We start from the raw sequence: 18,535 nt of genomic DNA, 5'->3' as shown, positions 1-18,535 counted from the left end.
TCCTATAAGAACATACACACCTGCAGCGGTTCGCATGAACGAGGTGCAATTCTGATGTGGTGCTGAATTAGCACAGAAAACGCTGCAAATTCCGCACCGCATCAGTGTTAACCCAGCCTGACACACAGAGGAGGTCTGTATCCAGGAGTACAGATGGGAGCCAGAACAGCAAGGGACTGCCTAGCACATGCACCAAGCTTGTGAGAGCCGTACTGAGAAGTACTATAGCACAGTTTGTGGGACCAGACTAAAGATCAGGAGGACTAATCTTGTTTGTTCTTCGGATGGAAGATAAATGCTGAAAACCCCTGTGAGGGAAACTCATGTTTTGCTTTATGAACTTTCTTTTGGGTGTTCTATTGGGTTGAGGTGCAGGCCGGTCAAGTTCCTCCACCCCAAATTCACTCCTCCATGTCTTTATGGACCTTGCTTTGAGCACTGGTGTGCAGTCATGTTGGAACAGGAAGGGGCCATCCCCAAACTCTTCCCACAAAGTTGGGAGCGTGAAATTGTCCAAAATGTCGTGGTATGCTGACACCTTAGGAGTTCCTTTCACTGGAACTAGGGGGCCAAGCCCTACCCTGAAAAACAACCCCACACCATAATCCCCCTCCACCAAACTTTACACAATGCAGTCAGGCAAGTACCATTCTCCTGACAACCACCAAATCCAGACACGTCCATCGAATTGCCAGACAGAGAAGCATGATTCGTCACTCCAGAAAATACGTCTTCATTGCTCTGGAGTCCAGTGGCAGCGTGCTTTACACCACAGCATCCGACGCTTTGCATTGCACTTGGTGATGCAAGGCTTGGATGCAGCTTCTCAACCATGGAAACCCATTCCATGAAGCTCTCTACACACTATTGTCATGCTGATCTGAAGGCTACACCAAGTTTGGAGGTCTTTAGCTAATGACTCTGCAGACAGTTGGCGACTTCTGTGAACTGTGTGCTTCAGCATGCGCTGACCCCGCTCTGTCATTTTACATGGCCTACCGCTTGGTGGCTGAGTTGCTGTTGTTCCCAGTTACTTCCACTTTGTTATAATCCCACTATTAGTTGAGCATGGAATATTTAGTAGCCAGGAAATGTCATGGATGGACTTATTGCACAGATGGCAACCTATCACGGGACCACGCTTGGAGTCACTTCAGGGGCGGACTGACAACTCATGGGGCCCCCGGGCAATAGGGGATCATGGGGCCCCTGTGTCCTTGCCCAAACTCAAAAAAGCCTATGAAAAAGGTACCAGGGGCATCTCATGGGGCCCCCTACTGATCCCAGGCCCTTGGGCAGTGCCCGAGTTTTCCAAATGGTCAGTCCGCCCCTGAGTCACTGAGCTCCTGAGAGCGACCCATTCTTTCACAAATGTTTGTAGAAGCAGTCTGCATGCCTAGGGGCTTGATTTTCACCATAGAGGTGATTGGAACACCTGAATCCAATGATTTGGAGGGCTGGCCCAATACTTTTGGCAATATAATGTAATATCATCAAAAAATTCAGAGAATCTGGAGAAATCTCTGCATGCAAGGGCCAAGACTGAAACACAATATTGGATTCCTGTGATCACAACTTCCCACGAAACGTAATTTCCTGCTTGTGTGTTTGGATCACTGATTTTCTCAGAAGTCTAAAATAAGATAAAAATCAGATTTTAGCCACGCCCTGTAATAGAATTCATAGAATTTTCAGTTTTTGGTGAGAAATTTCCCATTGGATAATCAGTTTTAAAGAGAAGCAGAAACTGCAGCTTTCCTTATGAGAACACAGAAAGTGCATCAGCTGATTAATAATGAACCAGAACCTCCCATTCAGAATCAGTAGTAAATCAGTCTGGTGAAACAAACAGCTATTTCTTCACAGCAACAAAAGGTAGGAAATTGGTTAACAAAATGTTAAAACCTCTGCAATGTACATAGATCACCAAGAGGGGGTTGTTTTTCCTCATTAAAAATGGAGTTACACTTTAGGGAAAATGACTTAATAATGTTTAGGATTGACATGACATATTCACCTATTTTTGTCTGCCGTCTTTCATTCTTTGCCTCTACAGAACCTGACGTTCCCCCAGCGCTATCTGAGACAACAGAGACCATAGTCTGTGCTCTTGGCTTGTCTGCCGGAGTAATTGGGATCATAATTGGAGTTTTCCTGCTCATGAAAGGGATGAAACACAATACTGAACAAAGGATGAGAGGAAGCTACTGATCGAAGAAAATGCATTCAAAAGAATGTATCAGTCCAGGTGCAAAAGACAAACAGCAAGCAAATAATATATGTGTATATTCTCCTCTCCAAGGTGTCTTTATTAAAATTTTCACCCAAAAGTTGTATATTTTTTTACCTCAAGATTTTATTAGAAATATGTAGGCATATTGGGTGACATGTTTGTGAAACTTGGGTGACAGCATGGGTAAATCACCCCCAGCAGTGAAAATAAGAACAGTGCCATTAATATACATGCCTTTCAGTGCCCATCATTGCTGTAGATCAGATCCCATCAATGCCACATATCAATGCCATATATCAGTGCCCATCAGTGCTGCCTTTCAGTGTCCATCAGTGATGCCTGTCAATGCCTATCAGCACTGCCTAGCAGTACCTCCTCATCAGTGCAGTCTATCACTACATATCAGTGCCACCTATCAGTGCCAGTCAGTCGCCTATTAATGCCCATCAGGGTCACCTATCAGTGCCCGTCAGGGTCACCTATCAGTGTCGCCTATCAGTGCCCATCAGTGAAACCTATTAGTGCCACATGCCAGTGCCCATCAGTGCTGCCTTTCAGTGCCCATATATGATGCCTGTCAGTACCTATCAGTGCCGCCTATCAGTGCCATCTATCAGTGCTGTCTATCAGTGCCCATCAGTACTGCCTATTAGTGCAGCCTCATCAGCACACATCAGTGAAGGAGAAAAATTACTTATTGACAAAATTTAATAACAGAAACTAAGAAATTTTTTTTTTGCCTTTTTTAGTTTGTCTAGCAAAAAATAAAAAGCTTAGTGGTGATTAAATACTTTATGCTGTGAGTCATTCATTTGCTGAGGGTGTCGCACTTTGAAAGTCCTTCATTGTTATGCTTCTCTATCATGCTCTGCTAAAGTCAGCGGAGTATTTGCCAGGAGGCAAACAAGGCACTTGCCTTGGGCAGCAATTTTCAGGGAGTGCACGCTGCCCCTCAGAAGAAGGGACCTGGTAAGGCACGGCCAAGGACCTGAGGAGGGTGTGCGCTGCTGTAGGGTGCGGGGATGGCAGGATGCTTTTCTGTGATTCTGGAGAGATAAGGTTAGTGAATTGGGAGGTGGCGGTAATGGTTGCAGTGGTCAGTGGTGATTGAGGGGGGGGGCGGGGCTTGCTGCTGTTTTGCCTAGGGGTGGCAGATGGTGGTGGAAGAGGTTAGTGGTGCCGGGGGGGGGGGGGGGGTTCTGTGTTGCCTAGGGCAGCACAAGAACTAAATACACTGCTGGCTAATAGAACCTAGGAAAAACAGGATGCTGATTTATGCTAATGGTTCATTTTCAACTTTCCAGCACTGCGGGCTCAGAAATTATTTAATAGATTCCACTGGATTAACACTGGGAGGGCAACTGATTTGCTCTGTACCTTGGATGATAAGTTCACACTTATGTATATTGTTTACAGGACCAAGTTGTTAAAATTCTTTCCAAGTGATATTAAGACACACTCCCCAGAGCTCCAGAAATCCAGACATCTAGACCAGCCTTTCTCAACCAGAGTGCCCCGACACCCTGGGGTGCTTTGAGGTTTCTTAAGGGGTGCCTTGGCAAGATTTCTAAAAATTGCCCAAAACTTGTATACAAGCCAGTGGGTGGAACAAGCCTGCCTTTTAGTTACACAAAGTCACAGGTTTTCATTGTGCACCATTACGACCTTAGAGCTGCCGGAGTCCTAACAAGCAATGACATCATCAGTTGATAAGGAGGATGTCAGCTGCCTGCACCATATCCTAGTTTTACCCTCCCCCACCCCTCTCCATCAGCGAAGGGGTCATATTAGCTCAGGGATGGAGAAAACTGAGGAGGAAGAGTAACATTCAGCACCAGTGGGCAAAAGTGTATTTGCTTTGGAAGAATAAATCACCTCTAATTTTGGGTGTCCTACATGTGTGGATGTTGCTGCATTATATAAAACTATTAGAATAGTTTTTCACATTTTAGAATGGGGTGCCTCAAAATTGTCCATAATTTTAAAGGGTGCCTCAAGACTGTCCATAATTTTAAAGGGTGACTTGGGATTGTCCATAATGTTAAAGGGTGCCTCAGGACTGTCCATAATTTTAAAGAGTGCCTCAAGACTGTCCATAATTTTAAAGGGTGCCTCGGGATTGTCCATAATTTTAAAGGGTGCCTCGGGACTGTCCATAATTTTAAAGGGTGCCGCGGGACTGTCCATAATTTTAAAGGGTGCCCCGGGACTGTCCATAATTTTAAAGGTTGCCTCAAGACTTTCCATAATTTTAAAGGGTGCCTCAAGACTTTCCATAATTTTAAAAGATGCCTCAAGACTTTCCATAATTTTAAAGGGTGCCTCAAGACTTTCCATAATTTTAAAGGGTGCCTCAAGACTTTCCATAATTTTAAAAGGTGCCTCAAGACTTTCCATAATTTTAAAGGGTGCCTCAAGACTTTCCATAATTTTAAAGGGTGCCTTGGGACTGTCCATAATTTTAAAGGGTGCCTCAAGACTTTCCATAATTTTAAAAGATGCCTCAAGACTTTCCATAATTTTAAAGGGTGCCTCAAGACTTTCCATAATTTTAAAAGGTGCCTCAAGACTTTCCATAATTTTAAAGGGTGCCTCAAGACTTTCCATAATTTTAAAGGGTGCCTCGGAATTGTCCATAATTTTAGAGAGGGTGCCTTGATTGAAAAAAAGGCTGAGAAACACTGATCTAGACGGTATCAAAATAAAATGATGTTAATGCTCCACTGGCGCTGCCCTCCTCAGAAAGGAGAGTCTTCACAGATAACTGAAAAATAAACAAAAAACACACAGAAGGGTGCAATCTTCTAGTACAATACTGTAGAATTGACCCATAAATTGCACAAAAAACATACGCAAAGGTGTGCTGAGAAAACAAGCATTGTATCACATAATTTTCCACTCCAGCACCGGGATGGCATCACACAGCCTGATCAGTCCCTCAATAGAAATGCTTACATGTTTCAGGGAACGTGTCCCCCTTCTTCAGAGACACAAAGGAAGGGGGCACATTCCCCCGATATCTGTAAACCTATTGAAGGACCAGTTGGGCTGTGTGATGCCACCCCAGTGCTGGAATGGAATATTTCATGACACAATGCCTGTTTTCTCAGCACACTTGCGAGTATGATTTTGTGCACTTTATGGTCAACAAAGGTCTATGGCAATACATTAGGTGTTTGCGCTCTCCTGTGAGTGTTTTTCTGTTATCTTTCTATCAGATCTTGAATACATTTCAGCCAAACATATGGAGTAATTATAAACTATATTGAATGACATAATCAGATTTCCAAAAAAGAGAATGTAGTTATACATTAGTTCCCAATATCTACAATTGTGTTTCAGAAGCTATTTAAAAAATGTTTTTTCTACCCAGTTATGATTACCATACAGACCTGCTTAGAAATACAGTGTGGTTGATTTACTAAAGGCAAATAGACTGTTTACTTAGCAAGGGCAGTTGCACTCTGCAAGGGAATTTGCTCCAGAGCTCAGTAAATGAGGGGAAGCTCAGCTGACTTTCATTATCCAATCATGTGCAAGCAAAAATGCTGTTTTATATTTTCCTTGCATGTGATTGGGTATTCTTTGCAAATGGAAGCTTCACCTCTGGAGCAAATTCCTAGCAGAGTGTAACTGCACTTGCAAAGTTCAAAGTCTATTTTCCTTCAGTAAATCAACCCCATTGCATGCTTGAAAACTGTGAGCTCATGTAACAATTTTTCATATTAAAAAGAAGGTTCAGGTCCTCTTTCCATACTTTTACAGAAGGAGGGGGTCCCACTCTTTTTTCTCATAATTATTTTCCAGGGAGCAGGATGGTTCATACACAGATTTTTAACTATGAAGACAACTTTCTATCAGTCCACTTTCAATTTTAAACTTTTTCATAACATACATTGAGTTTTCAACACTGATTGTATATCCATCACTGGCCATCCGGTGTTCCCGGCACCGTCATCTTCAGTGTGGGCACCTGGCTGTGACATCTTGCGGCTTCACAGCCGGGTGCCCACTGCGCATGTGCAAGTAGCGCTGCTGTAAGGGAACTCCTGTGAGTGGGGACCAGCTAAGATTCAAACCATGTATGGGCAGGATGAATGTACCCAAGTTGGTCGTTTGATCAACTTGGGTACAACCAGACTGTTGGATTTTACATTTGATCTCTGCTCCTATTGGTAGAACACAATGAGGTTGATTTACTGGATTTATTGGAAGTGCAGTTGCTCTAGATCTAAGGGGAACACGCAAGGAAAATAAAAAACAGCATGTTTGCTTGCACATGATTGGATGAAAGAAATTAGCAGAGCTTCACCTCATTTCAGAGCTTCTCCACGGATCTAAAGCATCTGCACTTGCAGTGCACTTCCGGTGCACCTACAGGGCACAGCCTATTTACCTTTAGTAAATCAACCCCAATGGCTCTGTGGGAGGGCACCAAACGATTTTTCGCAGGAAAGAAAATCACTCCATCTATGGCCGCTTTTACACAAGGTACACGAGCAACACAGTATGGGTTATTTACTAACATAGGAGAGTGCAAAATCAGGTACAGCTCTGCATAGAAACCAATCAGCATCTAGATTTTATTGGCAAAGCTTAATTGAACAAGCTGAAGATAGAATCTGATTGGCTACCATGCACAGCTGCACCAGATTCTGAGTGCACCAGGTTTAGTAAATCTCCCCCAGTGGCTGGAATGACGATCCTTATGTCCATAGAACTGACTTAGGATGGGTAATAATTGGAATTCATCATGAACCCAAACCTCAAGCTTCAGGTGATGTGAGTTCTAACAAGATTGCCTGACTAGGAATTCAAAATTTCACTAGACCCACAAAGACAACACTCCAGACTGTCACTCATAGCAACAACATATTGATACTTCAACAGCCAATCAAGAATTTATTAACACTGATATCCTTCACAACAATGCTGATGTTTATCAGCTCATGGACTGTTTGACTACTAACTCTAAGGCTCCATTCCCACTTGTGCAATTTGTCATGTGACTTTGGACGCTAAAGTTGCATGACAAGATGTACCCAATTGTTTTCAATGACAACCATCATGTACGACTTAAAGTTGCAGCGACTTCAAAGTAGTTCACGCACAGCTTCGGTACAACTTTCATGCAACTTGAGTGCCATAGACTGCAATGTAAACCCTCAAAAGTCGTATGAAAGTTGCACCTGAATGTTATATATGCAACAGTTGTCCATTATCATTAAAGTCGTATCCAAGTTGCACCCATCCAACGTTGCATCAAAGCTACAGGTGAAACTCCAAAAATTAGAATATGGTGCAAAAGTTCATTTATTTCAGTAATGCAACTTAAAAGGTAAAACTAATATATGAGATAGACTCATTACATGCAAAGCAAGATAGTTCAAGCCGTGATTTGGCATCATTGTGATGATTATGGCTTACACCTCATGAAAACCCCAAATCCACAATCTCAGAAAATGAGAACATTACATGCAATCAATAAAACAAGGATTGTACATAGAACAATATCGGACCTCTGAAAAGTATAAGCATGCATATGTACTCAGTACTTGGTTTGGGCCCCTTTTGCAGCAATTACTGCCTCAATGCGGCGCGGCATGGAAGCTATCAGCCTGTGGCACTGTCGAGGTGTTATGGAAGACCAGGATGCTTCAATAGCGGCCTTCAGCTCTTCTGCATTGTTCGGTCTCATGTCTCTCATCTTTCTCTTGGCAATGCCCCATAGATTCTCTATGGTGTTCAGGTCAGGCGAGTTTGCTGGCCAATCAAGCACAGTAATCCCACGGTCATTGAACCAGGTTTTGGTGCTTTTGGCAGTGTGGGCAGGTGCCAAGCCCTGCTGGAAAGTCAGCATCCCCATAAAGCTCGTCTGCTTGCCAAACGCCCCTATAGCATTTGACAGGCGTTAGGCATTTGGGAAGCGTTTTTAATGCTCCTCAAATGCTCGCCAAATGCCCTATGCATGTTTTTGAGGCATTAAAACACATACGCCTATAATGAAGTTTAATGGTATTAACGCTCCGCAAATGCCTTGCAAACGCCCAGCAAACGCCTGCCAGGCCTTTGAGGATCAGCACCATAGACTTGAATGGGAGGCTTCAACTCCTCCTGACTCGACATGAGGCTTCAATTTTGCTGCGATGCTAATGCTTCATTGTGAACAGCACTGTGTGCTGCCATGTGTAGAATTTTCATAGGCGTTTGAGGAGCATTAAAAATTTTTCCCAAACACCTGTCTAATGCCTGCTAACAAAGCTAGTGTGAACTTAGCCTTAGAGAGACACTATTTTATTGCCAACCTCAAGGGAATTTGCAAACTTCCCCTCCCTTGGAGAGGTGACCTCTTGCAAAGACTGATCCAAGATGTTAACTGGACAGCATTTCTGTCTTTGTGACCTCTGGGATTGTAAGGTGGGGTTCAAGAATCATCTTCCTTCTATATACTGTAGACTAAAGTTCTTGTATTTGCATGTTTGCATTATTGTTTCTCCTGTGTTATATTTTTCAGGTCTTAGGAAAATTCATCTGTTTTGGACTAAGGGCATGTTATGGTTTAAAAGTGAAATTTGATTATTTCAGACAAGGGAGTGTTCTTGAACACTAATCGCGTATCCATTACTTTGTATTGCATTACATTATGTCATGTATAATATCTTTGTGCTGATGTAGTTTACGGTAACTAAAAATCTTATTTTCATGCTTGTAAAGTGGTACAATCCAGTTGTAATCCAGTTTAACCAAGTGTCTACATTAGTTGGTGTAGTTGGTTTAGTCGGTTTAGTTAGCTAGAACCCTCCCTTCTTCTTGTTCCCTCGATTAGTTTCCAGACTTCATAGTGGGCACAAGGTGTAGAAGATCATTGTCCATTTATACTTCAATATGGCTGCTTACCATCCATGTACTGCATTTTGACAAGTAATGATATGCTGGATATACCTGCCATGTCTTATTGGAGAGTTGAACTGTCTGTGAAGAGCTCTTATTCGACAAGTGATCTTATTGGCTGGATGGACCTGGTCTATGGCCTGATCAGGTTTTGCTCAGCAGGGGATCCATCCACTGATCCTCTGCTGAGCTTATGCAGAACAGACACGGAAGCAGCCGCTCCTCTTATGCAGAACAGACACGGAAGCAGCCCGCTCCGCTTATTCAGAACAGACACGGAAGCAGCTCACTCCTCTTATGCAGAACAGACACGGAAGAAGCCCGCTCTTCTTATGCAGAACAGACACGGAAGCAGCCCGATCCTCTTATGCAGAACAGACACGGAAGCAGCCCGCTCCTCTTATGCAGAACAGACACGGAAGCAGCCCGCTGCTCTTATGCAGAACAGACACGGAAGCATCCCGCTCCTCTTATGCAGAACAGACACGGAAGCAGCCCGCTCCTCTTATGCAGAAGAGACACGGAAGCAGCCCGCTCCTCTTATGCAGAACAGACACGGAAGCAGCCCGCTCCTCTTATGCAGAACAGACACGGAAGCATCCCGCTCCTCTTATGCAGAACAGACACGGAAGCAGCCCGCTCCTCTTATGCAGAACAGACACGGAAGCAGCCCGCTCCTCTTATGCAGAACAGACACAGAAGCAGCCCACTCCTCTTACTGTCCACCCAGCACACTATATACCCAGCACACCGTTCGCTCAGCACACTATACACCAAGCACACTATACACCCAGCACACTATACACCCAGCACCGAGCACACCGTCCGCCCAGCACACTATACACCCAGCACACTATACACCCAGGACACCATACACCCAGCACACTACACACCAAGCACACTATACACCCAGCACACTATACACCCAGCACACTATACACCCAGCACACCATACACCCAGCACACCATACACCCAGCACACTACACACCAAGCACACTATACACCCAGCACACTATACACCCAGCACACTATACACCCAGCACACTATACACCCAGCACACTATACACCCAGCACACCATACACCCAGCACACTATACACCCAGCACACTATACACCCAGCACCGAGCACACCGTCCACCCAGCACACTATACACCCAGCACACTATACACCCAGCACCGAGCACACCGTCCACCCAGCACACTATACACCCAGCACACCATACACCCAGCACACCATACACCCAGCACACCATACACCAAGCACACCATACACCCAGCACACCATACACCAAGCACACCATACACCCAGCACACTATACACCCAGCACACTATACACCCAGCACACTATACACCAAGCACACCGTCCGCCCAGCACACTATATGTAGGCCATGTACCAGGGTGGGCTCCCCAGGATACAGTGAAGTCACGTACGAGGAAAGCAACCCCAACACCAGCTTTTGCCACAATAGAATTTTACTTAGATGTGGCAAATAAACACAATCCCAAATGCTGAGAACATACAATAAATTTACATACACCCAGCCCAAAGGCTGAGACCCTTGTGCTTCATCTGATGGATGAAGGTAGAAGGTGTAGTAATTTACCTACTGGCGGGCACAACTAAGCTGTCATACCTTACCTGTTATTACCCTAAAAGAGCAGGAATCAGTGTATGGGTGTACGGTATGGGCTAGCCTGCGGTGCAGCACAACAGCTTACAATCTTACACAAATCTACAGTATTCCCCCCTCCCATAACTGCTCCTGTAGCACGTGCCTGAGTATTCCTTCTGAGCAAAATGCCAGTCTGGCTTGAGTTTGTGGGATTTTATCAGTTCTCCAGTGTGAAATGTCACATTAAGTTGTGGAGTCCTTCCAATGATCAGTAACAACACTTGTGGCCTGACACAGAGACCCTAAATAACTATAGGCCTGGACTCAGTCTCAAGGCGCCAACACTGAAATGAGGTGCGTGCACAAACTTACCGACCTGGGTCTGCTTTGTATCCGCTGGTGACTCTGAACAGAACAAATGTCTCTCTAACAAGCACGCAGTCTTGCAGTATATGTTGCTTAGTTCCTTTGCTCTCATCAGCATTCCTGGCAGCAATCTCATCAGCATTCCTGGCAGCAATCTCATCAGCTTCACTTAGCTGCAGCTGTGGTTACGGAGGGATGCTCTCACACCTGGATGTCATCAGAATCTCAGCTCACACGGCCCCCTCATTCACCATTCTCCAAAACATGGCTGCTCTCTCTTCTTCCTGTTCTCTTTCAACTCTGTTTGTAAACTCCACCTCTTCATGAATATAGAAATATCTATGCAGTCTGAGGCTGTGTTAGAAAAACAGTGACATCTTGTGGCTAAACTGCAGAATGTCAGTCAAAACATTTAATTTACTCCACACAAGCAGTGTTCAAACAATGAGAGCTGTTTCCCCATCTCACAAGAGGACATGGAAGCAGCCCACTCTGCTTTTTGGGCATCCTGATGTAAACAGACCACCTGTCGGTTTTACACCCTCTAATCTAATCGGTCCAGATGGAGAGGAATGGATCCTCTTTTTTTTTGCCACACTGGATCCAGAGGTAGCTAGGTGTAAACTGACACCAGGCCATTTACATTAAGTGATCCATAGAGGACAATAAAGGGTCTTATTGGGTCCAGCTTAAAAACAGACAGCCAAGCCTGATTGGACCTCTTGTGTGAAAGGAGCCTAATTGAGGTATGTAAGTGTATAAAGTGGTCCTTGAAACAGACCATAGCAAAAGATGGTGAGCTACTTACATTCATATCAAACATCACATTTGGGATAAAACACAAACAAAATAATTAAAGTACCTCTAAAGCCTACACATTTTCTACCGCTTTCCATCCACCCTATAGCAGAAATACTGCTACAGGGCGGCACTGGTGTGCAAAATCACGTGATTTTTCATTTCTGGGTCCTGGCCGGTGATTACTCGTTGATGCCCAGTGATTGCCGAGCATTACTAATGGGGGGGGGGAAGAACTGTTTGTAAACAAAACAGTTCTCCTCCCTGTCAGCTTGTGCACACTGCTCTGCATGGCTGTGGGGGAGAGGGGCCTTCTGCTGCCTGTAAAAGGGATCTTGCAGCTGTACAGCCACTCAGATCACTTTTACTAGAAAGAGAATCGCCAACTCTAAAAACAGTAGTTGTAGCCTCAACCGTGATCCTGATATTACCACCTCAATACGAGGCCTGGATATATACATACAGCAGAAAATTTGCACATTTTTATAATTAAAATACGGCACCATTTAAAGGAATAGCACTAGCAGTGTTTTGTTAACATTTTTTAATTATTTGGACATTTTTTCTAAAAATACCCCCTATTTTACTACAATTGGTGCTGTATTCTAGTTGTAGTAAATTGAGCCCTCTGTTACCGGACAAGTGACTAACACCTAACAATTTAAACAAGTGACGCTGATGGTGGTTTGATATATTAATTGATGGACTCCACCACTGTTTGCAGGAAACCCAACTGAAATTTTGAAGGAAGTATTTTTTTTATGAGGAGCATGGAGGAATCTGAGTTATGTCCTGAAATATACACGGTATGTTTTCAGTCGTTTCCAGTTCTGTACGCCAGTTTTATCGCAGAGCAAAGATCTTGTCTACCTGGAAACTAATGACACAGCCAGCTGAGGCATCCTATTGGTCAGTCCCCCAGGTGAAGTGGAATGCAGGTGATACAATGTTATGAGATGGAGAATCCAGTGTGGGAGGATCGCTGATCTCTGCAGAGATGATTGCTGTGTATTACCCGCTGCTCCTCTCTCTTCTATCCTACCCCGGATTACTATCCTCCCATCCAGGTAATATACATGTGATTCTTTCTCCAATGATTGTGTCTGTATCTCTGTAATTATTGTTATTATTATTATTATACAGGATTTATATAGTGTCAACAGTTTACAAAATGAAGGCAGATATTACAGTTATAATACAATTTGTTACAAGAGGAAACAGAGGGCCCTGATCCTGTGAGCTTACAATCTAGGAGATCATTGGATGAATTGTGTGATTGGTGTTCAGTTGTCCAGATAATTTCTACTTTTTGTGTTACATTGGGATATTTGGGCCTCATTCACATGGGTGATTTTGTAAAGCGCTGCGCAAACTGTTGGCGCTATATAAATCCTCTATAATAATAATTGCTTGTATGCCCCATGCAGGGCCATGTTTTGCTGGCATGGGAATTCATGGGTGTTGTGTGCATCTTGGTGCTGGCAGTGGTGTATGTAGGTTTCGTGCTGCCCTAGGCAACACAAAAATCATCCCCCCTCCCCCACGGAGAGACCCTGACACCGACCAACACCCCCCTCCCCCACGAAGAGAGTCTGACATTGACCATCAACACCCCAGCCACCCCCCCCCACCAATGCCCAAGAGAGGCTTCTACTACCACCGCCCCCCATACTGGCCACCAGGCAAGAGAGAGAAGACACTCACCTTTACAACTCTGGACATCTCCGGGAACAAAAGTCGGGCTCTGCATACATCAAGCAGCCCGCAACCTCTCTCGGATGCAGTGGTGTATTTAGGTTTTGTGCTGCCCTAGGCAACACAAAAATTGGCGCCCCCCCCACAGAGAGAGTCTGAGATTGACCAAGAACACTCCTGCCCTCCACCCGAGTCTTTCACTACCACTGCCCCCCATACACCAGCCACCATCCCCCATTGAGAGAGAGAGAAAGACACTCACCTTCACAGCTCCGTACATCCCCAGGAACGTGAGTCGAGCTGTGCCTACACCATTATAAAACCCGCAGCCTCTCTCGGAACCCACCAGGTCCCCATGCCGCATGTGTCCTTTCTTCCGTCCCTTTTTCAAAGGGGCAGTGCTGCCCCCCCTGAAAAATGCTGCCCTAGGCAAATGTCTTGTTTGCCTTGTGGTAAATACACCCCTGCTTGGATCCCACTTGGTCCCCATGCTGCATGTGTCCCTTCTTCCATTCCTTCTTCCGTGGGAATGGCACTGCCCCCCTAAAAAATTCAGCTGCCCCCCTGAAAAATTCCACCCTATGCAAATGCCTTATTTGCCTTGTGGTAAATATGCCCCTGGGTGCTGGTAGTCCTATAGATAGCTATTGGAACATGAGGCTACATGGACTCAGCCCCTGTGTTCTAATATGACATCTGTGCGGGTGCATGTCCCCGAACTCAACCAGGGTGCTTTTTGGGCACCCACATGGGTGTCACATTCTGTTACAGAGGCTGTGTCTGTGCAGCCCCATGTCCCAATAGACATCTATGTAACTGCCAGCACTGGAATGCATGCAGCACCTGTGGATCCCCATGCCAGCAAAGCATGGCCCTACACGGGGCACGCAAGTAATCGCCCCATGTGAACGAGGCCTTCCACAGAACACTAAACATTGATGTAGCCTGGCGTTGGTAATAGGAGCAGTCAAACCCCTCCAGTGTGACATCATTGTGACCCCCAGTGTGATGATGAGGTGACCCCACTATGTGTTCTCTCCCTGCAGATGATTTTGTGTATCAGATGAAGGGTCAGTGTTATTACCGGAACGGGACGGAGGATATTAGGGTGCTGCAGCTTTGGATTTACAATCAGGAGGAGTATGTGTACTTCGACAGTGATAAAGGAATCTTCATCGCCAAAACCAAGCTGGGGAGATTGAGCGCTGAATACTGGAACAGCCAACCGGATATACTGGAGAAAGCACGAGCTGCACGGGAGACAGTCTGCAAACACAACTATCAGTTCTACAAGCCTACTGCCATAGACCTGAAATGTGAGTAGCAGAGTGACCTCCTCCGTATACAGCTTTATCCTATGTTTGTTTATTTATTTTACAGCTTAAAACAGGCCATAGATGATTCAATTTTCTTTCCTGCAGAAAGTCGCTTGATTCCCCCATCATGTTGTTGGGGGAATCCTTCCTGCAGCGCTACTGTGTTCTGCCAGGGTAGGAGGAGGGGGGCACAGGGAGCCTTCCTGGCCCAGAGAGCACAACGATGACTGCTAGCAGCTATAGGTCATTATGGTTCCTATAACGCATGCGCGCTGGTGTGCAGTATGAAGGGTGATGCAGTGCATTGTTACAGCACATCACACTTTTTATCTTTTAAAATGAGTAACTTGTCCTTAATGAACTGGCTCCAGAGCCATGGATAAGGGGGTACCATTAGTCCTCCTGTACGGGGCCCAGGCAAGCAGGGGGTCATTGGATGTGGGCTAGGAAGGTGATCGGCACAGTGGGGGGGGGGGGGGCATCTACTGGAACCGATCCCCTGTATGGATCTCTGTGCAGCAGCTGAAAGCTGGGAAGGGAAAGTGGTATTCTAATGGAAGTACTCAAGCGCAGTCTGGGTTGGTTCTGTTACAGCCCTGTATCCCAATCTGTGATCCACTGTGTCTAGGGGACACCGCCATCACAGAGTACACTGCTACTTATTCTTGAAGCTGTGCAAAAGCAGCAGATGTGGAGGGAGCATATACATATACATCCTTCCACATTAACCAAGCTCCTATCTGGCAGTAGAAGCATGTGAACGGTTTCTTTGGTCTCCTTGCAATCTTGTAAGAGGTGGTAACCCCATTTTAATAATTCCTCAAGCTTACTTGTTGTAAACCTCATATATTTTGTAATATTTGTTAAAAATGTAATTCCATGTGTTACAGCTGAACCCAGTATCAGAATTATCTATGCACCATCAACAGACCAGGAATACGAGAACATACTGACCTGCTTTGTGGACAACTTTTTTCCTCCAACGATAAAAGTCACCTGGATGAAGAACGGGGTGGAGGAATCAGATAAGGTCACAGCATCAGCACTATTAGATGATGGGGACTGGACATACCAGATACATGTCGACCTGGAGGCAACCATACAGCATGGGGATGTTTTCATCTGTCGTGTGGAGCACAGCAGTTGGACCACACCTAGAGAAGTACAATGGAGTAAGGTCAACCTAACCCTACTTATTTTTTTTCACTTGAAAGGGAAGTTTACAGAAGAGGGACACTGACACCTGTTTCATGGTAAAGGGTTTCTAAAGCCAAAACTTTTTTTAAAATATTGCATAGAGTAATAACCTCTGTCATATTTTTACTTCTGTACAAAAATGGCCCCTGCTCCAGTCTATAACTGGCCTTCACAGCAAGGAGCACATGGAAGGGTGTTGCATGTCAAACAACAAAAAAGAAAAATTCCCAGCTCAGCTTGCCAACCAGCCTGCAAACAAACCAAATTAACCTGTCTAACAGTATGCGTTAAAAACAGGAGTTTAGTTAGCACACATTTGCAAATACATGCGTAAGCTACAGAGCCTCGTCATGGCACCCTAATATTCTGTAGTTCCTAACTCTACAAATTTTGAGAGTCCCCATAGTACAGGCACATGTATTTAATGGATAGACCAAGGGCAGGTGAACCTGAGGGAGCCCACCCCTCCTTTAAGGTACAGGAGCGCACTGGACACCCAGAGACCAAGGGCAGGTGGACCTGAGCCCACCCCTCCCTTAGGCTAGATTCACATTTGTCTGGGTGGTGCCGCTGCGGATCCTTACAAAAATATGTGCAGCTGAGGAATGCGGACCTGCGGGCGCATGGGAAATCGCAACCATACGGGGAACTGAGGTTCCCGTGTGGGCTGAGTTTTCAGAAGAAGTGCAGGGACTTCTTCCTTGCATGTCCCAGGGCATGGGAGTCCATTCAAATGAATGGGCTCTCGTTCCTGCGCAACACGTGGACCGCAGGAACGTGGATATGTGAACCAGGGGTAAAGGTACAGGAGCGCACTCTACACCCAGAGACCAAGGGCAGGTGGACTTGAGGAAGCCTATCCCTCCTTAAAGGTACAGGAGCACACTGGACATCCTTCATGTAGCACAATGGCAGCCAAGGTGTCCAGTGCGCCCCCTCACCAAAAATTCAGCAGTACAAAAAATGGCCACTGCCCCAATCTATAACTGGCCTTCACAGCAAGGAGCAAAATTACTATAAATAAATATTTTTACTTCTGTCTGTGAAAAATCTAACGTTTTGAGTTGTCACCAGAATAGGATAGGACAGTGGTCGCAAACTGATGGTCCGTGGACCATTGGTGGTCCATGAGAAAATGTAGGTGGCCCGCAGAAAAATCTGGATTTTTATTCAATTTTCAACAACATATTAGTGCGAAAAGACATTTTCATCTGTCACAGCAATTAAAAGTCGGTACCGATCTGAACTTCAAATAAAAAATGCTCTCCGTCTTACAGTAACGTAATTGGAGCCAAAAATCCATAAACCTATTTCAAACAAGCAGGAACAAATATCACACTAAAAATGTGTAAAACTAATAAAAATGTGTAATAAATGTGTAATAAGCTTCAATTATTATTGTAATAATTAAACTAACTTTAATCATTTTGTTACAAGTAAACAACCTTTAAAGATTTTGTTATGATTTAATAAGCATTTACGATTTTGTTATAATTAAAAAAGCATTTATAATTTTGTTATATTAAATAGGTGCATCATATAAATAAAATGGAAGATCTCTGATCCGTATTTTACAAATGTATTAATCTTTTTTAAAAATTCATATTAGTGGTCTGCGGGTTTTAAAATGATGAATTTAGTGGTCCGTGAGGTCTGAAAGGATGGCGACCGCTGGGATAAGGGGAGTCTTCCGGTGGGGATACCTGGTCCAATGAGAACTGTCTAAGAGGCGATTTCCTTCACTTAGGGAAGATTACCACTCTTTTCTTATTTATAAAGCAGGATGTTCAGGGAAGTTTCCCCAGTGGGACACAGCAAAAAAACTGACAAGGGTTCTAACCATTTTCTACTCCATCCACAATGAAAAAAAGATTTGACTTTAGACATATTTTAAAGGATAAGTTCACCTTTCCTAACATGTTACACCCATATTCAGGGTGTAACATGTTACTGTAGCACTGGCCCCCACATCCCCGCTTCCCCGTTGTGACAGCAAGAAGGGGATCTTCTCCCCCTGCTCACTGTCACACTTTTTTAAAAAAGAGTTCCACCCTGAGTTCTGTGAATGTGAAAACTACAAGTACCAACAGCCTTTGCATATTACCAGGGCACTGTTAGCCCGGGTTCACACTGATGTGGTACATATGTCTCAGTGATTTCTGTGCGAATTCCGCACTGCATCACATTCGCACCCCGTTCATGCGAACCGCTGCGGGTGTGTATGTTAACAACAACCCAAAATCGGTCTGCAAAATGAGGTGCGATGTGCAGAATCGGATCGCATAAGTATAGACCCAAAAAAGGATCCTGCACCTTTTTGGATGTGGTGCGATTTGAGCCATACATAATGAATGGCTCAAATCGCACTGCACAGAATTCGCATGTGATTTGTACAGGATTGCGTTGCGGTTCCTGTGTGAAT

General features: G+C 44.7%; 2 protein-coding genes across 2 annotated transcripts in view; both read left to right on the top strand.

The window, feature by feature from the left end:
• LOC149440892 (H-2 class II histocompatibility antigen, A-U alpha chain-like) overlaps positions 1-3,021 on the top strand; it is a 32,871-nt gene extending 29,850 nt beyond the window's left edge. Inside the window, exon 4 of the mRNA XM_089658015.1 lies at positions 2,057-3,021. Within this exon, the coding sequence (XP_089514141.1) occupies positions 2,057-2,211 (155 nt within the window). The 3' untranslated portion in view covers positions 2,212-3,021. The remainder of the gene's footprint in view (positions 1-2,056) is intronic.
• Positions 3,022-12,873: 9,852 nt separating this feature from the next.
• On the top strand, positions 12,874-17,682 carry LOC149440891 (HLA class II histocompatibility antigen, DQ beta 1 chain-like). Its single transcript, XM_089657999.1, has 3 exons — positions 12,874-12,972; positions 14,647-14,916; positions 15,807-17,682. Exons 1-3 carry the CDS (start codon positions 12,903-12,905, stop codon positions 16,154-16,156), a joined length of 690 nt encoding a protein of 229 aa, XP_089514125.1. The 5' UTR covers positions 12,874-12,902; the 3' UTR covers positions 16,157-17,682.
• The last annotated feature ends 853 nt before the right edge of the window (positions 17,683-18,535 follow it).

This window comes from Staurois parvus, unplaced genomic scaffold (genome assembly GCF_062004578.1).
Source record: "Staurois parvus isolate SC_StPar_1 unplaced genomic scaffold, SC_StPar_1.0 ptg001049l, whole genome shotgun sequence".
Classification (NCBI taxonomy): domain Eukaryota; kingdom Metazoa; phylum Chordata; class Amphibia; order Anura; family Ranidae; genus Staurois; species Staurois parvus.
The sequence above is the reverse complement of the archived record's forward strand: the minus strand, read 5'-3'. Positions and strand labels throughout refer to the sequence as shown.